Here is a 27,447-nt window from a genome sequence, read left to right on the forward strand (position 1 = left end):
AAATGACCTTGAGACCTTATGCTTTTACCACTGCATTATGGGTATTGACTGGGTCTTGGGTGTAAGTAAGTCTAACACACATACATACAAAATGTAGTCAAGCGGAAACTCTACTCACTTGTAGCCATAGCAGTAGTTAAATTACGGACAATGTAGCCTTTATAAAGTTAGCTAAAGTAAGTAATCAAATGCTTTACAGACTACTTTTTTATTTTATAACATAACATATCTAGGAGTAAAAACAGATATTTTGAGAGAAAAGTTAGGAGATACTAGATTTTATTGCAAAATTTTATTTCAGATGGTGCAGCAGGTTAAATAGTAAATGGAGAGTAGGAAAATACATTTTTGATAAAAGGTTAAAGCAACAGTTTTTCTTTTCCAATAATGCAGACCAATGACTTTTTCACAATGAACCAAAAAAGATTTGAGAAGTATAGAATTTATTTTGTTTTTATTTTTAAATACACTGTTCAAAAGTTTGGGGTCAGGCCAAGATTTTAATTTTTTGATTTTTTTGAAGGAAATTAATCACTTTATTTAGCTCGGATGCATTAAATGCATGAAAAGGGACAGAAAATACATGTATAATGTTACACAAGATTTCTATTTGTAGAAAAATATGAAAAAGCACAACTGTTTTGAACACTGATAATAATAAAACAAAGTTTTTTTTGAGCCACAAATCAGTATATCAGAATGATTTCTGAAGGATCTCGTAACACTGAAGACTTGAGGAATGATGCTGAAAATACAGCTTTTGATGACAGGAATAAATAAAAATAGATTACAATAGAAACACTTATTTTGAAACTGTAATAATATTTCACAATACTACTATTTTTACCGTATTTCTTGATTTAATAAATGCAGCCTTGGTGAGCAGAAAAGACTTCTTTCATTAACAGTTGTGTATACAGTATATGCAGTATTTTGTTATTCCTGAAACGCTTTGCAAGTATCTGAATGCAGATGCTACACATGCTCAATTTTTTACGTTGTTGCTTTCTGAAACACAACAAAAGCACTGCATAAGCATTTGCATAAACTGTCTTCGGCATTCAGTTTCCCTTTCACTTCAACTACTGACACTGCGGAGCAACAATTCGAGCAGAATCCACAATTAGTTACAGTCAACGTGTTCAAAGCAGTAACCTGAATAACAAAAGCTTAATAACAGGAACCTCTATGTGTCACCGGCACACTGACACAACATCACACGTCATATGAACAGTAGACACTACTGGAAAATGCAGTTAAGCGAGCGAGCAACTGGCCTGAATGGGAAAAATGTGTGGAATGACAGAAGAAAGGATGGGAATGAGTGTGGCTGGAGTTTGGATGAGTGGGAGTTGAAGGAATCGCGGAGGGAATACCACTCTCACCGAAGCGTGACTGAAGAGCAAACCAGACCGAGAAGAAGAGAGAGAGAGTAGAGTGTGAAAAGCAGCAGCAACACTAAAAATGATAGATCGATTTTATTTTGTGGATTTTTGAAAGTGGAACGAAACAAAAAGTAACGGCTGAATCAAAACACTGTGACTATGATTAAGATTTCATAAAAACACAACAACCTAATAAAACTTAAACTAAAATTTAAATGGAAACATAATTAAAGCTAATTAAAAATATTAATAATTAAATTAAATTAAATTAAATTAAATTAAATTAAATTAAATTGTATGCATTTAGCAGACGCTTTTATCCAAAGCAACTTACAGTGCATTCAGGCTATCAATTTTTACCTATCATGTGTTCCCAGGGAATCGAACCCCCAACCTTCCCCAACCCCCAGAGCAATGCTCTACCACTTGAGCAAGAGGAACACATACTATAACAGTATATACATAATACTAAAATAAATAATAATAATACAACTGAAAACTGAACAACTGAAAAAAAAAGATTAATTATACAATAAAGCTGAGAAAGCCACAGAGTCTTTGTATTTAGTCAGTTTGAGCCGATCACAGCATGTGCATTGATCTCATCCTTCAGAACAAAACGATTTCACAATCCCATTACTGAAGACACAGACAGAAACGACACTCACGCTGAATGGCATATCACAAAATATGATTCTGAAGCTATATGATCTTCATATGTACTTTAAACGAATCTGAAGCTTCAAAACCCAATTTAATTAAGAGATTTAGTATGATCAAAAAAAAAAAAAAATCTTCAAGAGTAGTGACTTTAAATTTATTTTCTGTCAGAACAGACAACAACAAAAGGGTCAGTTTACTTCATTAGATTGCTCTAACTGCTCTTTATATACCTCCATCTCTCTCTGCTATCAGAGGAATTAATGACTCGGAATGACTCGTGTGTGTGTGTGAGTGTGAAACGTCTCTCTATCATCTAATGAAAAGAAGAGAAAAACCAGACACATCAGAGAATGAGAGAGCATTCCCAGTCTCACTGTGGATTCATGTTTGTTTGTTTGTTTGATTTGCTCATCATAAAACCACTCACATAATCCATAACTCTCAGAGAGACTGAGAGAAAGACAATCAGAACGACAGCGATGCTTCCAAATCGATTCAAAAACTGTGTGATGTCATCGCAGAGCCTTTTAAATTCTACAAGAACTTTCATCTAAAAACCAAATCAACAAAAAAAAGAACCTATAGTGAAACATCACAAATTAATAATTCCATGAACCATAGAGCAGCTCAAGAACCATAACCCTTTGTAATGTATCTATGACCTAAGGACTGAGAACCTTTATTTTTAAACCAACTCGTTTACCAAATGTTAATTAGACATGGGCTTACATTTATTTATCAGGAATTGACTGTGAAAAGTGAACATACATACCAGAATCGAGTCAGATCTGAATGCGGTCTCGAGTCGGAGATGGGATCAAAATGTTGTTCTGGGAATCAGGCCAGAAATTATTTAACAGGACTCCTATGGTCATGGAAAACAAATGCAATGGAATTTTAACATTGTGATTTCCAGAAAAAAAAAAAAAAAACAATCATGAAAAATAATCAAATATTCAAAAGGCATGGGAATTTCTGTAGTGAATTAAAAAAAATTCAGTTACACTCTGTTATAAAATATTCAGTCAGCTAGAAAGTGCAATTTGTGAGTTCAGTCTGTAATGATTTTTACAAATCCTTATCCAGTAATCACAAAGAGCCAAAAACATGGAAAAGTAATGGGAATTCATTAAAAAACTCTAAATTGCTAAAGACTTACAAACTTATAAAGTCACAATTGTCAGCATAAAAATTCAAACATTTTTTTCTATAGATCTTAGATGTGTTTTTCTAAACAACTAGAGAATAAAAATGTTCTCTGTAAAGCTTTGAAAAGGTTCAAATGTATCGCAGTAGGCTAAGTTGCAGATATTCATATTGCACATTGACACACAAGGTATAAATGATAAATCATAGACCACTTCACACTCCAGACTTGCCAGACAGCTCAACCTAGACCACTTTAGTACACACTAAACCCCATCTTAGAAGAGCGATGGTGTCAGAGAACGAGGTTAAAGGAGATGAAGGAAGGAGAAAGAGGGGGGATGTTCACAGCTGTGGAAAAGATAAAGCGAGAAAAAAAAGAGTGTGTGAGAGAGATAGATGTGGTTGGCTCAAAGTACAGGACGATGGTGTGAATATTTGATGCTGATGGATCCATGTTCACTCCAGCGGAACTAACTGGATTGAAGCTCGACAGTAACACACACACACACACACACACACACACACACTGTGCTGCTCAGGTGGAAGAGTCTCATTTAGGATCAGGGCCATTTGGTCTTACATAAACGCTCATTTCTGCTTTACTGGGCCCAATCTACAGCACAGCACACCTGTGGTTTCATTGCTCTTGATGCATTTCCACCTGCCAACACCACACTCACACACACCTGTAATTTATATCTCTGAAGACATCAAGCTTTACTGCTCTTCATACCTTGTTCATTCATTTCCTGATGACTTTGCCACTTTTAAATCATAAAAAAAGCAAATTGTCATTAATGTCCCAAATATTTCTGGTCTGCCCTTTTTCCTCAAAAGTAACAATGTTTTGGAAAGTAATTAAGATTAAAATTCACATGCACATTAACAATCAAATTCATTTTAACATTGATCAGTGTTGTTATAGCGCATTCAAAATAAAATATGAAATATAAAAAATGGTTTTAGTTCATTTAAATAATTGAAGTTGCCTTGCCAACTTATTGAAGTTAAATCAAATGAAAAATTGAAGTACAAAAATGACTAAATTGAAAAAGATTTGATAAAAATTTATTGAAATATAAAAAAATAAAAATAATAGCACGTAAAATGACTAAAATGTAAACTAAATTATTTTATGTATTTGAAATAAAGTTGAAATAAAATGAAAATATAAAATGAAAAACTTTTAAATTAAAAAAATCTAAATTTATATATATATATATATATATATATATATATATATATATATTATATATATATATATATATATATATATATACAAATATTTAAATATATATATATTTTTTTTATTAAATCGCATAAATAAATAGTTTTAATTACAAACGGAAATTAGAAATGTTGCCTGGGCAACTAACTTAATAAAAAAAAAAGCTGAAGTATTCAAATTGCTAAATTATAATAATAAAGCTAAAAATAAACTTTAAAATATGAAAAAGATGACAAAATCACTTAACATAATTACAAAAAAAAATCTAAAATGTAAAATAAAACTGAAAATGTAAAAATAAACACTAATTCTAAATATTAATAAACACTATCATATTATATCAATGATACTAAAATAACACTGACGTTAATATTAACATTCAAATTGATGTTCAAAATAATTCACTTCAAAATTTCAGTTCTCTATCAGAAACACATGAGATCATCAGGTCTGTGTTACAGTCCTGCTAAACGTTTCTTCTCTTTCTGTCTTTTAGGTGTAAATGCAATCTCCATGCGTCTCAGTGTTTGTATGTGGACGGCAACTTACAGTGTCAATGTGAACACAACACGACCGGACAGGACTGCCAGCGCTGCAAGAAAGGATTCAAAGCCAAGACCTGGAAATCAGGATCATATTTACCAACTCCCAACGGATCCCCCAACACATGTGAGTCAAATACCAGTGCCAAACACAACAGAAATACACATAAACCACACACACACTCTTCAAGAATAGAAAATAACCCTAATTGTAGGTATAAAATGGTTGCTATTATGAATGCAACATCATTCTAAAATCAATCGCACCAGGTCTCCAGTGAGCAAATATCAGCTCCTCATGAATCAGATCAATCCATTTAATCATTTTCTACTCCACAATGAAACAGAATTAATTATCTCTAAAAACATCCCGCACTACAGGAGTCTCACATCTAAGCCCCGTCACACTGAAATCTCCTCATTATTTTCTGGGTTCAGAATTCCTCGACCGGAATTCCTCTGAGCTTCAGAGATCTTTACACTCCGACACACACACACACACACACACACACACAGAGAAAGCAGACGGGCGGTTATCCAGCAGCCTGGATCTGATTTATCCCTGAAAATCTGGACAAAACGATCAGGAGGGGAAAAAGGTAGATGAGGGCAGAGAGACAGAAGGAGAAACAGAGATGAAAATGAACACAAATGTAATTTTTCTTCCCTTCTGTACAGTATCCAAAGGGAGATTTTTTGGAACACAACATCCCTCCATTTTACCAGCAGCACTCATGATAAAATAATAATCTAGGGCATCACACACACACACACACACACACACGGGTGAATCCAGCAGACTGCAGATCTCAACTCTCTTCACTTACACACCCGAGCGCTGCAGAGCCTTTTAGACTTCACAGACCTGTCAGCTCACAGTAAGATCAAGACTGCTGGTGTGGCGGCCCAATTCCCAGAGAACAGAGAGGAGAGCAGCGCAGACGCACACCGCCGTTCCAGCCTACAAAATGTTCCCAAAACACACACACACACACACGCACAGGTTCCTCTGTGGAGAAAACGGCCCAAATCTGCACTAATCACTGTCTGAACAGGAAACACCAGATCTGTTCTGAAACCTAGTGAGCTGCCTACCTAGACTTCATTCCTCTGCTTCCTTTGGTCAGAGACACTAGGATGCCTCGATGCATGTCAACTAGCACAGCAAGATTATTTTCTTTTTAATATATGCATATATTTATTTACTATATGCTGATTCAAGTCAACGTGAAATTAAAACGGACTGTCCTTATTTTTCAAGGAATGTTGCTGTGTTTATTATAAATCAGTGTGTTTCACTGATTCTTAAATTTACTGCCTTCATTTGGCCAGATTATTTTGGCCAGAATACCAAAAAAGCATTGCAGCGAGCACAGTGAAGAATCTGATTAAAAATGCTGTTTTTATTATTCGCATGGAATATTGCTGTATTTATTGTAAATAAATGTTTTGATATTGCTTGATTATGCTGGCTTTATTTTGCAAAAACAACTGTTTGATTATTTTATAATTCTCTAAATATATGCATGTATTTAATATATAGTAATATAATATATGCTTAGAGTCACCATTACATTAAATCTGAATTACAATTAATGCATCTCATGTGTATGACACTATTATGCTGCCTACCAAATTTTTGGCAAAATGCATTAGAACAAGCACAGTGAAAAAAAAAATCTGATTAAAATTGTTCTCTTTTTGTGTTTATAACCTAAAATATTTCATAATTAACTATTTAGTGTATAATATTTAAAATATTTCAATTAAAAAAATATCTACACTGTGTTTGCACTTTGATATTAATATGTTAATCTTGGATGTTTTTTTTTTGTTGTTTTTTTTACGTCCACCAGTAATGTTTTTGATATAGAATGTTCCAAATCAGTCACTGTTGATGTTCCATTTCAGTTAGGATGCTCCCTTAAAAGGCAGCTGTCTATGTAGAAAGCACTCACTAGGTTTTGGAACCAAGCCCTGACTCACACTCTCTCTCTCTCTCTCTCTCTCTCTTTCAGGTTCTCAGGCGTTGGCTGGTTCTTCTTCTGGTTCCAGTAAGTAACGAAACCCTCAACAAACGAGAGGATGGGTCTTTCATCCTCTCTCTGATATGTCAGTCATCCTCGCTCTCTCTTTCTTCATTGTCTCTGTGCTCCATCCCTCGTTATGTCTTCTTCATTTTTCATGGGGCCGCCCGTCCTGTGGCTTTCATCATCGGCTAACCGCTGAAACTAGCCGCAATTCAGTCTAACATCAGAGAGCAGGAGGAAGAAAGATAAAGGGAGATGCAGAGGAAGGAACAGAGAGAAGCAGGAAAGATGACGTGATTCCTTGAGGGTTCAAAATGAATAAGAATATTAGAGATTCACTGTGAAGACACGCCTACAGCATCACATGCACAAAACACACACAATATCAGCCCACATCTAAGAAGGGATTTCCCAGAAAACAACAGTACAGCTGGCGGCACAGCCCTACAGAAATACACCCGGAAAAACTAGTTATGGGCGGTATTGTTACTACAATAAAACAATAAAACCGTAGTGTTGTTATTGTTGACGAGAACCATTCAAAAGGATTTTTGTTAACTGAAATAAAAATAGAAATATTATATAAAAACTTGAATGAAAATTAGAAATGTTGCCTTGGCAAATAACTTTAAAATGCACTAAAATTGAAATAAAAGTTAAAGAGTAATGTAAAAAAAAAATCAATATTTGAAAGAACAAACACTAAATAATAAAAGTAAAAAATAAAATAAAAAAGCATATAACAAAATTTCTACCACTTAAAAAAGCTACTGAAAATATAAAATAAAAGCTATTTTAAAATATTAATTAATACCGAGACCTATCCTTCATATCTCATCATCAACTTTTAAATGTTTTTACTAAATATGAATGATTTTCTATTGTGTGTCAGTGTTTGTATATATAGTTCTTAATATTTTTTTTAAATAATTATCAATATGAACATTTAAATCAATATTTAAATGTGATATTTTAATTTTAATTCAAATATTTAAATGCATTTTATTTATTAATGGAAATTTATTATTTCTATTATTTTTCATATTAATATACTAAGAGAGAGTGAAAAATTTATAGCGAGCTGGTTACCTAATGTTTATAGTCATTTTACAGTAGTAATATCTACATTCTCAGAGGAACTATGTTTACCATGGTAAATGTTTTTAAAGGGTACATCTTCAAGACGATGGGTGAGTGTCATTTTGCCACTTGTAGTTTCAGCTGTCTTTAAGACTAGATGCACATGATGGCTGTTATTATCAGTAGGACACGAGCAGAGGATCCAAAATTCCCTTTTCAAATCTTAAATCAGTGATTAACTGGCCAATGACAGTTGCATTTGACGCTTGTTGAGTGTAACTCTGTGAAGGTGGAGGTAGATCGAGGACGTGTTTGTATGCATGTGAAAGTATTTCAAACACAGACCTGAAGGATCTCCAAGCACTTAGAACTGCAGAACGGTTTACAAAACACATGCGGTTTAACTCTGCCAGAAAGTTTTCTCCAACTCGCTTGACTTTATGCGTTGTGGCGGAGCATGTTTCCAGAAATGCTGAGTAGATCCCTGCCCGTCCTGTCGCCCCATAGTCATCGTCTAATTTTAAAACTGTCTGTGTTCCTGAGGAAAAGCACTTAGTGGAAGTGAAGCCCGGGACGCTGCGATGTCAGGACTTTAAGAGCATTTGTGTAACGTCGTAAAGCTTTAAACGGCCTTCCAGTGACATGATGCTGATGCATCTGGTGCATTCAGGAAAATTAGCATGATTCAGGATGGAGTCAACAGGAGCCACATTAGAATTAAATGAAAAGGCAAGCACAGCAGACAGAGTGTGTGTTAAAGGAATAGTTCACCCAAAAATGCACTCACTCTCAGGCCATCCAAGATTTCTTTGGAGAAATGTAGCATTCCATCACTTGCTCACCAATGGGTGCCGTCAGAATGAGAGTCCAAACAGTTGATAAAAACATCACAATAATCCACACCACTCCAGTCCGTCAGTTAACATCCACTATTAAGGTGTTTTTAACTTTAAACAGACTACTCTATCCATAATCTCTCTCCAGTGAAAAGATGTCTTCTCTGAATCAGGAGAGAAATCTGCAATGATCAAGCACTGTTTACTAGCCAAAACAGGATTTTAATGCAAGATTTTTTTTTTATTTTCTGGAGGAGGACTTTTTATGGATTGTGGACCAGTATTTTAGCCAGAAACAGTTGTTTGAAGTTTAAAAAATATCCTAATGATGGATTTCTTTCTTACAAACATGCAGCTTTTTGCTTCTCAAGATGTTAATTTATGGATTGGAGTGGTGTGGATTACTTGTGGATTATTGTTATGTTTTTATCAGCTGTTTAGACTCTCATTCTGACGGCACCCATTCACTGCAGAGGATCTATTGGTGAGCAAGTGATGCAATGCTACATTTCTCCAAATCTGTTCCCATGAAGAAACAAACTGATTTCGGATGGCCTGAGGGTGAATACATTTACAGCAAATGTTCTTTTTTCGGTGAACTATTCCTTTAAGGCACCACACATGGCTCTTTTTGGGCCGTGTGAATGTGTGTGTGTGTGTGTGTGTGTGTGTGGCATATGGCCCAGAGAAATCAAACTCATAGATCATGTCCATGTTTTCTCTCCCCTGTAGTCTAAGGGTTCAAGGGTCTCCCACACAGGGGGAACAACACACACACACAAGCACATAACATACACACGTCACACTTACACAAACACACACACACTCAAACGTACAAGAGAGGGAGATGATATGTAGGCCAGTGTGTGTGTTCCTATTAATGTGTGCTGGATGAATGTCCTTCTTCACACACACACGCTGGGATTATACGTTCAGACAGGGATTACGAGGTCAGGGCGGCGAGTCTGATCCTCTGGCTGCTGGTTGGTCAGTTGGGCAAATAGCCACAAGATGAAGAACAAACCAGTACACACAAACACTACAGGAAATGACATCACAGCAAAACAGTCAGTGAATGATACATTTGCTTTCGTTCAGAAAAATGATCATGATTCAGATAAGTGAATGATTAATATGATATATATGAAACACACACACACACACACACAATCATACATGATCTTTCCTCTTGACAATCCTACACATGCATAATGACTTTGTGTCTTTATATTGTTATCTTATGAGCAACAAATAACAGGACATTATATGATAGGAAGAATAATTCACATTTGACTATGAATGGACTGCAGTATAAAAATAGACTCTGTCTTTAACCCTTGTGTTGCTGTAGTTTCTGCTCCCGGTGTTGTTTATTGCTTATTGTCCGTCTTTAATGCCAACAGTGACTGACACTTCAGATGAAGAATACACTACGGCTTTAACAGAAGCGCTAGCTTTGATCACAGGTGGGACAGTGTGACCCTTAAAGGCTCCTGTAGTTGTAGCGATAAGTAGTAACTAGAATATAATGTGTAGAGTAATATACTAGGTGATATGAGGTACTATGCAAGTTTGCTGCATTAATGCACTAGCAGAGCTTAATGATGATGTAATGTGCCTTAATCCAACAGAGCGCCATCTGTAACTACATGAGCACACACACATGCACGAACACATGCATACTGACAATCTGCATTAAACTGCAGCTTCATAATCTAACAGCATCTCACTTGAGACCTCTGATATTACAAATGTGCTCCGGTTAGATAAACTGATGACGCACTGGCGATGACTGAAAAGACTGGCATCCTTTCTGCAATATGCTCAGGCTATTTCAGCCACACGTGTTTTTCTCGTTCTTGACTTGTTGCACTGAACTGGAAAACGTGAACACATTTTTATCTGAAATAAAACAATATAGATATAATAAAACTGCATGCAGTGATTTAAGGCAATAACAAAAGTAATTTAGAAATGTGTTGTTTCTAGATACTGCGTCATATTTAAAAAAAAAACAACAGTGGGCAATATCAGGTGTGCATCATTCAAAATTGAGTTTAAAATTTAATTCCAATTCAGTTCTGAATTTTGCACATCCCTGTATGTTATGCAGTATGGTAGTACCCCATTCTGAATATTTTAATACACAGATTGAACATGAATTGAATTCATAACCGCCTCTGCAGTGCAGAATGGGATTCCAGTTGACACTAGCGCCCCTCATGTGCAAACTAAAATATTTAAAATGCAAGCTGTTTTGTAAAGCTCAGCACTTTGTGTATTCCATGCTGACTCTGGTTTCTCTAACCCGTTTCTATTACACTCACCCCGCAAATCCTATTAGATGCCCCTCCTAAACATCACGTCCCACCAGCTGAAATAGAGCCTAAGGCACTTTATACAACCATGGAAGCCCTGCCCCCTGCCACAGCCACACCCCCTTCTCATATTCTCAGTGAGGACACGCCCCACAAAGCCACACCCATGGAGGAGTGGTCTGTTCATGCACATATAGAAAGCAAAGGTAAGTTACAAGCACTAGTTTGTGTGTGCTAGTGTTGTTAGTATTCTATAGAAACATCTTTCAAACACTTGTTTTGGCAGTCAAAGCACTATAGCCAAGCCAAGAGCTCAGCGACTCTGCTGCCAGTAAGTCATCTACTCAAACGTACCCCTAGAGGATTGTGGGTAACGGCTCCAAAGCAGTGTGCGCAGTGGGAAATCAATGCTCAATTAGACAGTGTTTTCCCCTGTCAAAATATAGAGTGACTTTGCATCTTTCAGTGCAAAGCGGATTAGGGCAGCCTGCGAATATATATAAAACAAAGAACTACCGCACACACACACACACATGCTCAGTGATCGAAGCCACATACACACCCGAGGAATGAATACTGCATGACGTTTAACAAGTGAACGAGAACTCCAGCTCGAGCTCAGATCTGAAAACGTCAAGCTGGCATGAAAAAACGGAGGGGGGTATAAAGCACTCAGCTGAGATGCGAGACAGAGCAGCTCCTTGGATGGATTTAATAAAGGTGGAGATCTTTGAGATTCCCAGCAGGATACGGCGTACGTGTGTTGATGAAATTACAGCATGGTCGTTGTTTACACGCAGAAGTGTCTGTGTACCTCAAACAACACCAATCTGTCATTTGAGATTAATTGCTGTTTGGTTTGTCTATACTTTTAATGTGTTAAGGTACTATATACACCCTTGCAACCAAATAGAAGCTCACTCAGAAGGGCAGTCACTTTAGTTTGAAACTACATTCAAATTAAGAATCACATCAATAGAGTGCAGACATAAATGCAATCAATAATTTCTCTTTAGATGTATCCTTTACACAGCTGTTTACATTAAATGCAAAGAAAACAAATGAGTGTAAGTGCTGCACAGAGCAGAATTTTCTACAAAAAAAGTAGTAGAGATAACTAAAAGAAAGTAGACAATTAAAATGAACACAAAATAAGTTAATATGTAATTTATATTAATTTAAGGCCCTGTAATGCCTAAGTGACATTTCCTTGTTTTTGATAAACTACAGTTCCTCACAGACATAATCACCAACCCAAGCACTCAGGACAAAACTTGTTTCCTGTTGAAAAAGAGAGGACACACCACGGAGAAATTAACAAACAGCCCATCAAAGGTATTGTTAGGCCATCAAGAGTTTGGTAGAATTCTACTATTGTTGTAGATGTGCATAAATATTATGTTCATACCTCAATAACAGAATATCATGAACCAGTACAGAAATCTCACGATCCAATAGTAAAACTTCACAAGCCAGGACCAGAATCTCATGAAGCAATAGTAAAACATCACGACCCAATAATGAAACCTCATCAGTCAACAATGAATCTACAAGAACCAATACTGAAACTTCATGAGCCAGTGCATAAAACTCATGAGCCAATAGTAACTCCTCATGAGGCAGTGCATAAACCTCATGATCTAATAAAGAATCCCCACAAGCCTCTGGCGAATCCTCATGAGCCAATGTTTAAACCTCATGAGCTATTAGTGAATTCATATGAGCCAGTGCATAAACCTCATGAGCCAATGGTGAAACACCATGAACCAATGCATAAACCTCATGAGTCTATAATAAAACCACATGAGCCAATGGTGAAACACCATGAGGCAATGCATAAACCTCATGTTCCAGTAGTGAAAACTCATGATCCAATTGTTAATCATCATGAGCCAATAATAAATTCTCATGGACCAGTAGTACATCATCATGAGGCAATGCATAAACCTAATGATCCAATAGAGAAAACTCATGAGCCAATGGTGAAACACCATGAGGCAATGCATAAACCTCATGTTCCAGTAGTGAAAACTCATGATCCAATTGTTAATCATCATGAGCCAATAATAAATTCTCATGGACCAGTAGTACATCATCATGAGGCAATGCATAAACCTAATGATCCAATAGAGAAAACTCATGAGCCAATGCATGAACCTCAGGAACCAATAGTACATCATCATGGGTTAACGCATAAACCTCATGATCCGATAGTGAATTCTCATGACGCAATAGTAAATACTCACTCACCAAGAGTGAATCCTCATGAGACAATGTATAAACCTCATGATCCAATAGTGAAAATTCATGAGCCAATGCATACAGCCCACGAGCCAGAGAAACCTCATGGGCCAACAGTACATCATCATGAGCCTATGCATAAAGCTCATGAGCCAATAGTACATCATCATGAGCCAATGCATAAAGCTCATGAGCCAGAGAAACCTCATGAGCCAGTAGTACATCATCATGAGCCTATGCATAAACATCATGAGCCAATAGTACATCATCATGAGCCTATGCATAAACATCATGAGCCAATGGTACATCATCATGAGCCAATGCATAAAGCTCATGAGCCAGAGAAACCTCATGAGCCAATAGTACATCATCATGAGCCAATGCATAAACCTCATGAGCCAATGGTGAAACCCCATGAGCCAATGCATAAACCTCATGAGTCAATAGTACATAATCATGAGCCTATGCATAAACCTCATGAGCCAATAGTACATAATCATGAGCCAATGCATAAAGCTCATGAGCCAGAGAAACCTCACGAGCCAATAGTACATCATCATGAGCCAATGGTGGAACCCCATGAGCCAATGCATAAACCTCATGAGTCAATAGTACATCATCATGAGCCAATGCATAAACCTCATGAGCCAGAGAAACCTCGTGAGCCAATAGTACATCATCATGAGCCAATGCATAAACCTCATGAGTCAATAGTACATCATCATGAGCCAATGCATAAACCTCATGAGCCAATAGTACATCATCATGAGCCAATGGTGGAACCCCATGAGCCAATGCATAAACCTCATGAGCCAATAGTACATCATCATGAGCCAATGCATAAACTTCATGAGCCAATAGTCCATCATCATGAGCCAATGCATAAACCTCATGAGCCAGAGAAACCTCATGAACCAATAGTGCATCATCATGAGCCAATGTATAAACCTCATGAGCCAGAGAAACCTCATGAGCCAATAGTACATTATCATGAGCCAATGCATAAACCTCATGAGCCAATGGTGGAACCCCATGAGCCAATGCATAAACTTCATGAGTCAATAGTACATCATCATGAGCCAATGCATAAACCTCATGAGCTAGTGCCTCATGAGCCAATAGTACATCATCATGCACCAATGCAAAAACCTCTGGAGCCAATGCCTCATGAGCCAATAGTACATCATCATGAGTCAATGCATAAACCTCATCAGCCAATGGTGGAACCCCATGAGCCAATGCATATACCTCATGAGTCAATGGTACATCATCATGAGCCAATGCATAAACCTCATGAGTCAACTGTACATCATCATGAGCCAATGCATAAACCTCATGAGCCAATGGTGGAACCCCATGAACCAATGCATAAACCTCATGAGTCAATCGTACATCATCATGAGCCTATGCATAAACCTCATGAGCCAATAGTACATCATCATGCACCAATGCAAAAACCTCTGGAGCCAATGCCTCATGAGCCAATAGTACATCATCATGAGTCAATGCATAAACCTCATCAGCCAATGGTGGAACCCCATGAGCCAATGCATATACCTCATGAGTCAATGGTACATCATCATGAGCCAATGCATAAACCTCATGAGTCAACTGTACATCATCATGAGCCAATGCATAAACCTCATGAGCCAATGGTGGAACCCCATGAACCAATGCATAAACCTCATGAGTCAATGGTACATCATCATGAGCCAATGCATAAACCTCATGAGCCAATAGTACATCATCATGAGCCAATGCATAATCCTCATGAGTCAACTGTACATCATCATGAGCCAATGCATAAACCTCATGAGCCAATGGTGGAACCCCATGAACCAATGCATAAACCTCATGAGTCAATCGTACATCATCATGAGCCTATGCATAAACATCATGAGCCAATGCATAAGCCTCATGAGTCAATCGTACATCATCATGAGCCTATGCATAAACCTCATGAGCCAATAGTACATCATCATGAGCCAATGCATAAACCTCATGAGCCAATGGTGGAACCCCATGAACCAATGCATAAACCTCATGAGTCAATCGTACATCATCATGAGCCTATGCATAAACCTCATGAGCCAATAGTACATCATCATGAGCCAATGCATAAACCTCATGAGCCAATGGTGGAACCCCATGAACCAATGCATAAACCTCATGAGTCAATAGTACATCACCATGAGCCAATGCAGAAACCTCATGAGCCAATGGTGGAACCCCATGAGCCAATGCATAAACCTCATGAGTCAATATTACATCATCATGAGCCAATGCATAAACCTCATGAGCCAATGTTGGAACCCTATGAACCAATGCATAAACCTCATGAGCCAATAGTACATCACCATGAGCCAATGCAGAAACCTCATGAGCCAATGGTGGAACTTCATGAGCCAATGCACAAACCTCATGAACTAATAGTACATCATCATGAGGCAATGCATAAACCTCATCAGCCAATAGTGAAACCTTTTGAATCGATATTAGAATCTCATGGACACATACCAACAAAGCCAAAAAGTGAATCTCATAAACCAGTACCACAGTCAGAGACAATGCATGGATCTGTGCTGCCAAAAGTAGAGACCGTTTCATCAGTACACATGCCACATGAATCAGGACCAAAACATGAGGATATAAAGTCAGAACTACAGAAACCAAAGGAGTCGGAAGGAAAGACAAATGGAGAGGAGGAAGGATCTCATACACACACAGCTGTTGGAGGTATGGCTCAGCTGATAGTTTCAAACGGCCTGTAGTACAGAATATAGTATAAACCTGTGGATTGCTCAGTTCTTTTCTTTGCTCGTCTAGACCCACACAAACACTCAGAAGAGCATGATAAAGGAGATGGTGAAGTAAAACACATTCATAAGTGGGAGAGAGAAGATGAAGAGAATAAAAAAGGTATCCATTGTGTGAGGTCAATTTAGAGCACATTGTGTGGCTAGTTAAGTCTGTGTATGCACAGCAGTCATTAGAATCCATATTAGCATGGAGCTTCATTAGCTTCTGTAGCCTACCTCTTTAGACTGTGTGTGTGTATGTGTGTGTGTGTATATATATATACAAACATATAGTGTATAATATGGTTGGTAGCAATTTATGGTTAGATAGCTGGAGATTTGCTTGTCATAGACTCGATTTGCTTTGCTTGTCATAGTAGGAACCTAGACCTAGATTTAGAACATATTGTAAAAAATAAGTCTTTTCATTCTCCGAAGCTCTTCTGAAGTTCTTACTGTCTGGAGGGCAACAGACCATACAGCTAAAAGGCATCATATATGACGACTTCAAAGGTGAGAAGGAAATTAATATGAGCTGAGAAAAGATAGAAAGAGATTTCAAAGTACAATGTCACAGTATTTAAAAGAATGAGGGAACATACTAGATAAAAGACTTTAATATTCTAGAACCTTTGACTCAAATGGGTTCTAGAGCTCACCGTAGGTTTTTTAGTCTCTAGAACTATAGTTAATGTGTTGTGTGGAAACATGAGTTGTTTAGAAGCACTAAGTAACTAAATAGATCTACTCCGAAAGTTATAGTGTTTCTGAATTAATTTAAATTTTATGTTTAGCAGACACTTTTATTGATGCACCGTAGAAATGTCATGCTGCCGCATTTTTTTTAATGAATCAAGGAGAGTAATAGAACACAGCATACTAGAGAATTTTCCAATAGACCTTTGTCAGGGTACCATGACATTGTAGAATTTTTGTTGTTGTTGTTTTTTTTGTGGTATTTTTGCCTTACTGAAATGGGAGAGAGTTATGATTCGCACACGGGACGCCCATGGTGTAACAGGCTATCAGCGCAGTCATATTTACATTTTGACAGGAATAAATTCAAAAAGAAGTCTGTGAGGAATAGAAGTGACCAAACAATTGTCAACTGACCAAACATCTTTCGAAAAGACTTTCAGTAGACAAAAAATTCTTTGTGATCTAGATCTTCATACAGCACATGCTCTCACAGCCTTGGTAGTTTTAAGGTCTACAAAAGCTCAATAGAGGAACAGGTAACTGTGAAGAGTCCTAGAACATGTTTCAGTGGAGATGTGAATGAATGGTTAGTACTTTAGAAAGATCTAGAACAAGTGATGTTTAGAGTTCAGAAACTAGACTCGCTGAGTTTGATGTTTCTCAGCATTCTAGTGTTCAAACTTTCATTAATCCCTTCATCCCTGCTTCTCTTTATTGTGTGTAACTCTCATTTATATTTCATTGATTTGCCTGTTCCTATGTGCTGAGACAGGCTCTGTACTGAGTTCTTGTTCTCTAGCTTTTAAAGTGTACATAAATATTTGAAAGGCACGTCTAAACTGATAAAAAAAAAAAAATCTGAAATAGCTAAGAATTCCTTAAGCTGATTAAATGGTCTGCTTAATATGCATTTGTAAAAGTTTACCTGTATATTAAATACCATTAGATTATGTTGTGCCTTTAATTGTACTCAAACTGACACATACAGCAATTGCCACATCAGGAACATTAGATGTAGCTATACAATCTTAACTATGTTTAAATGGTTCATTTTTTTTTTTTTTTAAAGAACTGTATTTATTTGAAATAGAAATATTTTGTAATTTTCTAAATGGCTTTACTGTCCATTTTGATCAATTACATGCATCCTTGTTCAACAAAAGTAATAATTTCTTTAAAAAAATACATCTTAGTATGTAGCCTACACCTCCACATTCTAGAACCTCGTATCTGTCGCGTTGAGGTCAAAGATGCTGTGTAACGCTTGGCAAGGACTGGGTCAGATTCTCAAAAAGGAGCGACACTGAATGTGGTTCATTGATGCACTAGACACTGATTGGCTGTGAGTGACAGTAAGAAACAGGACAGGTGTGAATGGGAACTGGGAGAACCCCAGCAGTTTGATCTGCTTCAGAAGACGGAGAAACAGCTGTTTTAGAAACACATCTGTCATCAGATTTCCCAACATCCCTGGAGCACACATACACACGTGCACGAGGTGTGGGAAAGACTCCCGTAAGAGTGTGTGAGATATCGCCCTGTCAGCAACTCACACAAACACCCACACACACATCTTCACTCCAGCCGTCGATACTTTGGGCGCAGCAGGAAAGACACAAAGTGAAGCAAAATAGCATTGAATTGATTCAGCATTGAGATTGATTTAGTCTGAATGTCATACTCTTAACATTCACATCACAACACTTCCTAGTCCACCCGGAGCATTTAAATTAAACCGCAAAAAATGGAATGGAATTTTTCAAATCATCATGATTATGACGTCATAAGCTCATTAACATACCCCGCCCACATTAACTAATTACTGTATTCAGCAGCTTGACTGACATTTTACATCCCATTTCATCTCATTATCTCAAAACCCAGGAAATCTTTTCTCTCTTTTAACCCTACTTTACTGTAAAGTGTAAAGAGTTAACGTCTCTCTCTCTCATTGTCAGATTGTGAATGTAACGGACACTCGAATCGCTGCAGTTACATCGACTTCCTGAACATAGTCACGTGTGTGAGCTGCAAACACAACACGCGTGGTCAGAACTGTGAACACTGTCGCATGGGCTTCTACAAAAACACCTCTGCAGAGCCTGATGATGAGAATGTGTGCATCGGTGAGTAAAGGTGTACGTTTTATATCTGAAATGTGCACAAATGTTGTGCAAAATAAATTAAATCACTGGCTCGAGCAATATCTTAAATAATAAGAATGGCACAGGTTCAATTCCCAGATGCTAGAACTAATAAGAAAGGTCTTCAATACAACCCGTCAAAATAAAAGTTGAATTTCATTTTAAGAAATTATGACAGAAATACAGAACCATTTTACATTACAATGTACTTCTCAAAGTCATCTTTTTAAACCTCTTTTGTGTAGGTTTGTTTTTAAAAACAATGTAAAAGAACAAAAACATTTATTTGATCACATTTTAAAAGATTAATTAAATAGTTTTTTTTAAGATTTGATATGATTACCACCATTTCTGATAACAAATGTGTACAAAATCAGGTAAAATTAAAACTAATTAATTATTTTTTTAATTAATTAATTAGACATGCTTTTTAATTAATACAATTTGATTAAACCATTAAAACATAAAAAACACTGAATTGCGGATACTTTAAAAAATATATATATTTTATATGGCCCAAAAATTAAATTATTAATTTTATTTAATTAATTTTATTGAAGTTTTTTTTTTTTTACTTTTAATAAGTTGTTTTTGTATTGTATAAGTTTCATAATTTTAATTAAATAGACATACATTTTGAAACCTTTTAAAATTTAATGTAACCCTTAAATTAAATTCAGAAATTTTTTAACAGGGATAAAATTAATCCTGAAAATTTAAAATAATAATAATAATAATAATAATAATAATTAGCAAATAAAATAGAATTTGTGAAAATATAAAACAGAAAAATAAAACTTTTATTGCATATTTTCATACATGACCTTATAATTGCAGTGTCACAGTTATTTATTGAAAATAACTGCAGAGTTAACCATACTTGATGAAATTGAAATAATTACAATTACAACACAAAAAATGACTTTGGTTGCTGATTCATTTTGTCAGTTTTAGACACTAAAAGCAATTCAGCAAAAAAATGCCTCAGATTTTGACCATTAACCTTTAAAGAGCGCCTGTCCCAGACAGGAAATCCCTCTAATTGAAACAAAAAGAGAGACACTTGGAAAAAATACTAAGGGTGTAATCAGTAAATAGAAATACACAGACAACTGAATAAAAGAAGAAAGAAAGAAAAAATGCTAGATGAAACAAAACTGCGCTGGACGCCACGGTCAGCAAAGTTAAACTGCAACATTATCATCCTGAGAGCATCACATTAGAGATTCCCAGCGGTCCTCAAATAAACTTCCAGAAATAAACCCGGATGTGACAGCTCTTATATCAGCACGATGCTGAGAGTACCAGGATGGAGAAGGAAGTCCATCTGCTGCACGAGGAGGCAGGGCGCGGGGTAAACGAAAGCGTGCTGTGAAGTCAGCACAAATGAACTCGCCCTCATCGGGTGTGTGCCAGGTGCCAACATGGCACAGGGTCAACACCAAGATCTCCACGAGGAGAACATTTACCTCATCCTGAGCTCACAACAGCACTGAGTTTACACTGTCTATTTTCAGGAGTTCTCACCGAAGTGCAGTAATTCATTCTAATGCAGTTGGCTGCAGCCCAATGCAAAAAACGGATGTGTATAAAAATATCAGTAGATAGTTTCTAAAAATAAGAAAACATCAAAATGATTCATTTGCCACTACCTTACACTATAAAAGTGATGCAATACGTTAGATCTTCAAGCAATATAAAATACTTGTGAGATTACAAAGATTAGCATCATCCTGGTTCCCTCGACACAAACCAATAGGATTTGTCCATCGCCTTTTATTTATTGCAGAAAATTTGTAAGTGTTCATCATGATAATCTTCAGGGTTTCTGCAGGTTTATGAAGACAAAGTACATTTATCAAAATCTTTATAAGACCAAGTAAAGAATATTTAAGGAATGCATTGAAGAAAACACAAATCTTGATTTAAGGATGTTTAGAATTGTATTCTTATTTTTTTTTTCTGTGCAGTGTATTCAAAACTTAAAACCTATTAAGACTTTTTAAGGCCTTAAGTCGTGGAAGGGCATATTAAGACCTTTTTAAACACTCCTGACTTCACGAATGAACACAATTTGACAAATTTAGGAACCTAAATACAAATGCCAAAACTCTGCGTTTGTACCTTATTTCAGCTATTTACACAAAAGCCACGGATTTCATGATGACTGAATTGGAAATGCTAAAGTGAGGGTTTAGCCCAGACAAATACATCATCCCTACAGCACTCCTAAACATACCTTATTCTTTCGAACCACAAAAAGCAACTGCACAATAAATATGCACTAAAGTGACATTTTTATGAATAAATATAATAAATAAAAAAGGTACATGCAAGAAAACGGAGTCATATGTGTATAGCAAAATTAACGCATGCAGAACTGACAACAGAAAAACAAAAAACAATTGAATAAAAAGGAAACCACTGAGCCTTTTTGGCACATGTAATGTTTTAAAAGTTCAACCTTTTTCCCCCTAACTATTTCTTGCTCTTTCTTTTCAGAGTGTAACTGTAATACGATGGGCTCGTTGCACGACCGCTGTAACGGTACCGGCTTCTGTCAGTGTAAAGAAGGCACTACCGGAGTCAAATGTGATGACTGTCTCCCCGGTTATTATTGGAAACAGGGCTGTTTCGGTAAGTACCTCCCAGATTCATTAACCACTTCCTAATCAGACTTCATTCAACTCCACAATCAATGTCAAAGTGTGCAATTGCCTCTCCATTCTCCATTTCAAGTTTAAATCAGATATTAATTGGCTCAGTCATTTACAAGGCTTTTGTTTCCAAAAGCAGTTTGAAATAAAAGTTGCCTTGTAAATAATATATTTAGCTTGCAGTCACTTTTGAATGACAGAGAAAGGAGAAAGATGCTTAAAGGAATAGTTCAACCAAAATGAACATTTGCTCACCTTTACGCCATACAAGATAAAGATGAGTTTGTTTCTTCATGGGAATTTAGAGAACTTGAGCATTGCACCACTTGCTCAGAAATGGATCCACTGCAGTGAATGGGTGCCGTGAGAATGAGAGTCAAAACAGCTGATAAAAACATCACAAGGATCCACATCACTCCAGTCCATCAATTCATGTCTTGTGAAGCCAAGAGCTGCATGTTTGTAAGAAACAAATCCATCAAGATGTTTTTAACTGCAAACAAGCCTATAATCCATAATATTGCTTTCTCCAGTGAAATAGTCATCTTGTCTGAATCAGAAGAGAAATATGCACAGATCAAGCTCTGGTTACCATTTGCCAGCAATGTCACATTTTGACACCAGACTACTAGTGACCAGTTCACTTTCTGTTTAAAATAATTTGCATGTTTCTGATTCAAATATTGGAATTTGTTCCAGGTCGTGTAGCACAAAAAAGGGGTGTGGTCTCATAATGAAAAGGGGCGGGATTCATTTGATTTGACAAGAGTCTGACTCCTTATCACGACGCATTAGATATTTACCGCACATCAAAACAGCATATTACTAGTGTCTAATGGTCTGGCTGTCCGTGCATTTAAATGATGAGCTGCCATGCAGATTCTAAGCAGCCCTTGTTCATTGGAAACTGGTTTGTGGGGTAATGATCACATTTGTACCTGGATTCCCATGGTGTTTTAGAAACCCTGCGCACAGCGTTTTCCCCCGTGATCCATCTTTAAGATGAAACAGGCCCATGGCCAGAACCGCTAGCACAGTGAGAAGAGAAAACAGAGGAGAATCCATTAGGGACAGACGTCGGGAGCTGGATTAGTCACTTTCTTAAAAAAGATTTGTTTTGTTCTTGGGTTAAGTGGATCTCCATGCAGTGAGTTTTCACTGGCTCTAGTAAATACAGACCGTTTGGTTAATAAAGTAAGTTTTTACATAGTTTAGGCAAGTCTTTCAGAGCTTTTTTTTATTACAATCTCATGACCTTTTCAATTTTGTAAAAAAAAAAAAAAAAAAAAAAGACCATTTAAGTCTTCACAAACACTCTTTTTCTGGGTTATGTTCAGAACGGCACACTTCAAGCTTAATTATCTATATTATACACAATGCACTGCTATTATAATATTATATGCATAGTGCATAGTGTAGTATGCTATTCTGGATATAGCCATAGTCATCCTCCTCTTTATCATTTTCTGGCCTTTCTCTCTCACACACACACACACACTCATTGTTCACTGCTGAGACAGTTTGGGGTCAGGTCTGCAGCACCTGGTCCATTAGTACCCAGACTTCTGCGACCCATTGTGGCTTTTAATGACACCATACGCCCATGTTAAATATGACACAGATACAAGCCACTAATGAAAGAGTGGCTCTGTGTGTGAGAGAGAGAGGCGCTGCACTACACTACCGACCAAAAGTTTGGAATAATTCAGATTTTGAAACATTTTTGTGAGAAGTCTCTTTTGGTCATAAAAATAAAAATATCAAATTGTACATACAGTACAGACCAAAAGTTTGGACACACCTTCTCATTCAAAGAGTTTTCTTTATTTTCATGACTATGAAAATTGTAGATTCACACTGAAGGCATCAAAACTACGAATTAGCACATGTGGAATTATATACATAACAAAAAGTGTGAAACAACTGAAATATGTCATATTGTAGGTTCTTCTTTAGCTTTGATTACTGCTTTGCACACTCTTGGCATTCTCTTGATGAGCTTCAAGAGGTAGTCACCTGAAATGGTCTTCAACAGTCTTGAAGGAGTTCCCCGAGAGATGCTTAGCACTTGTTGTCTCTTTTGCCTTCTGTCTGCGGTCCAGCTCACCCCTAAACCATCTGGATTGGGTTCAGGTCCGGTGACTGTGGAGGCCAGGTCATCTGGAGCAGCACCCCATCACTCTCCTTCTTGCTCAAATAGCCCTTGATGCCTTCAGTGTGTCTCTACAATTCTCATAGTCATCAAAATAAAGAAAACTCTTTGAATGAGAAGATGTCTCCAAACTTTTGGTCTGTACTGTATGTATATAAAAACTCTTTATCAAGCAATTGAAATGCACAATAAAAACAGTCCACATTCTGCACTACATTCCAAGTATTCTAGAGCAGAGCATTGATATATGAACTGATATCAGACATTTAACTTTAGTGAAATTTAAACTGTCCCTCTATGTAAAAGAGATGTGAAAAAGTATAATCTACAAATTATAAATCCCGGTAATTCACAACCTGAAAAAAAAATAAATAAATCTGCAAATTAGCTCATTCAAATGATTTCTGAGGGGTCAATCAATGCTGAATTAAAAAAAAATCATAATTTTCCAAACTAGTCTTAGAGAAAATGGTGTATTTGCTTGAACATAACATAACATGTATATAAATGTTTCCTCATGTTCTCCACAGTGAACGTGTGTGACGATGAGTTACTCTTGTGCCAGAACGGGGGGACGTGTGTTCAGAATCAGCGCTGTAGCTGTACACCGGACTTTAAGGGTGTTTTGTGCCAACAGTCGCGCTGCGACGGAGGCAAAAGTGCAACGGTGCCAGTGCACTCACACTGAGTCTGGCACTTCTGCTGTGCCCGCTCCTCGCCACCCTGCTGGGCTCCACCGCCTCCTGAGAGACTCCTGCTTCCCCCGCGGGCACCGAGAGGGTCAGATGCTCAGCATCGCCCTCTACAGGGTGCAGAACACCCTGCAGGACAACAAGAACCAGAAACAAAGACTCTGGAGGAGCTGGAAATCAATGGAACTCAAAATGTGCGCCTTACATATACACTGAGGACAAATAATACCAAAAACACATACACTACAAACACACAATATCAACAAGAAGTCAGCTTCTTGTGCAATAGCTGCGAAATGTAATAGAAACTGCACTTCCTTCACTCTGATTGGTCTATGTAGGAGGCGTGTCCTCACAGTGATCAGAGATTATACGACATTTTCAGGAAAGGTCCAGCTTCACGTTTTTTTTGTGTGTTTTTTTTACACTCCCTCGCTGCAGTTTTTAACATTCAGATGTATGTAACGAGCGCTCACTGTTATTCGCTAAAAAGCAAAGAGTATGATATTATCGCGATATTTGTTATATCATGACTATTTAAGATTTTAGGCACTGTACTCCTGGTGGTTATAGGAATGTCTGTCGGCACAGTTAGAGGTCATTTACGAAGTATTTGGGACATGAACACACAATTCAACTCGCAAGAGAAGATATCTATCTAATCAAATGGAATTATTATAAACCCACATTATTTGACTATTTTTGGTAGAGAATATTTTTTGTTTTGGATCTATATAAGAGGCAAAAGGTTTTATTACACTGTAAAGTTTACATCACACTATAGTACAAGGGGCTATAAAGTAGAGTTTACACTGTCAGGTATTACAGAGGATGAATTTACGCACTAAATGTACCAAACAGAATTTATTTATTAGATGGCAAACTCTACTGAAATGTATGGGATGGGGTTTATTACACTTTATGGTGAACAGATTTACAAAACTAAAAGAACTGAATGAAATTTGATGACACTGTAAACATTACAGTAAATGTGACTGTTACTTGGCCATGTTTGAGTTGTTTCTGTGTGGATCATTTCTTTAGCACCACATAAAATTACAATTCGTAATAATACATTTAAAAACACATAATTTATGCACTGTAAGAAATAAATATGCTTGTGTTGTAATATAAAAAATATTACTGTAAAAGGGAATAAAAAGGGTTTTCTTCACTATAAAAGTAAAGTAAAAACTTAAAATTATTAACAGTCATGGCATGAAAGAGAATAAAGAGCGTTTATGTACATGAAGGTGTAACTGAGTTCTTTTTTAATATTGGTATGTTTTGATATCGTCCTACAGATTAGAGTAATTTCATCAATAACAATATGTAATACTGTACATGAAATATTTCATCAAACAGCTAATAATAGCACAAAAACCTCATTGGTGTTTACGCTGTTGTTTTCCCTCCAAGATGATGTCACTTCCTATCGGATGATGTCATTAAGGAAATGGCTTTTGTTAGTTAAAAGCATTTTACAAAAGATTAAGAGTATAGAAAGTGATATTGGAGAAAGGTAAAAACTATTATTAATTACTAATTAAACAATTAATGGGGGGGGGGGTATTTGTTAGTTAAGGACTTTACAAACTAGTGCAGCACAAAGGACATTAAAAAATTGCAACATGCACTTAAACCAACAGCTCAAATTATTTACAATTCACTTAATTTATTTTTGCAACTACAAAAGCTAATATGTCAACTAATATGATTTTCATCATTCAAATATACTGTATAATTGATAACAAACAAAACTAAGAAATGATTCCAAGAAATTGCATTTTGTTTGTAATAACTTGATTTTAAAAGGAGAAAAAAAAGACATGAAATAGCTATTTCTTAATTAATTGTTTTGTTTATCATTTTACAAGTTAGTAAAGAACAAGCAATGACGAAAATTGCTGCATGAACTTAACCAGCAGACAAAATGATTTCAAATTAATTTCATTATTGTATTGTGACTACAGAGCTATCTAATATGATTTCTATCTCTACAAAGTTATTTCATCCACTATATTAAGACAGCATGGTACGAGTGACCCAATCAAATCTTCTACTGGCTCTTATTTTACAGTCGTAGAGGAACCCAGAGAGAGTTTTATATTTACTTTACGGTCACCGGCTTTATGAAATATCTGAAAATGACACCCGAGCCAGTGAGACAACAAACAGGACGCTGCTCCAATAATGTAAAATTACAACAAAAGCCAGTTTCCAGGCCCTTGCTGACCTGGCATCTTCCTGATGAGAGAAAAATGCTGCGTCACGTCACAGTAGAGTGTCCTGCACCTGAGGATCAGCGGGCATTGATTACCTTCCTCAGAATATCAATAGTGCACGTCAAGATGGGTCTTTATTAGTGCACAGCTTCATTCTCACCACCTTTAGATAGAAACATGATTAGAATCATACAAACAGGACATAATAGGTGACCGTGGGAAAGAGAGTGGCTAAATTACCTTAACACTAGGGGTGTAACGATACGCGTATTCGTATTGAACCGTTCGGTACGACGCTTTCGGTTCGGTACGCGGTACGCATTATGTATACCGAACGGTTCGTTGGAGTAATTAATTATATTTGAAAAAAAAAAAAAAGAGAGAGAAAGAAATATAATGATATGCGTTCAACAAGGTAGCCCAATAACCCAAACAACGTAACAGGCAACGCCCCTGACACTCCCGAAGAAGAAAAAAAACACCATCTTATATGTTTATGTTAGGCTACTCAGCAGGCGCTCGCTCACTCAGTACGCGCTGAAGGCTCGTTGCAAAATAGCCAATGCGTTTAACAGACTAGAAATGAGAAGATCCCCCAATAACCAACA

The 27,447-nt window shown here is 36.8% G+C and overlaps 1 protein-coding gene across 1 annotated transcript; it reads left to right on the plus strand.

Moving 5' to 3' along the window:
- Window positions 1–4,901: 4,901 nt before the first annotated feature.
- LOC113039141 (netrin-G2-like) lies at window positions 4,902–25,620 on the plus strand (the record flags this gene model as incomplete). Its single annotated transcript, XM_026197040.1, has 5 exons — window positions 4,902–5,094; window positions 6,986–7,021; window positions 18,928–19,095; window positions 21,616–21,750; window positions 24,453–25,620. Coding segments are annotated over 5 exons (690 nt in total), but the record flags the coding sequence as incomplete, so codon positions are not given.
- Window positions 25,621–27,447: the final 1,827 nt, after the last annotated feature.

The sequence above is a fragment of the Carassius auratus genome, chromosome 21 (genome assembly GCF_003368295.1).
Source record: "Carassius auratus strain Wakin chromosome 21, ASM336829v1, whole genome shotgun sequence".
NCBI lineage: Eukaryota > Metazoa > Chordata > Actinopteri > Cypriniformes > Cyprinidae > Carassius > Carassius auratus.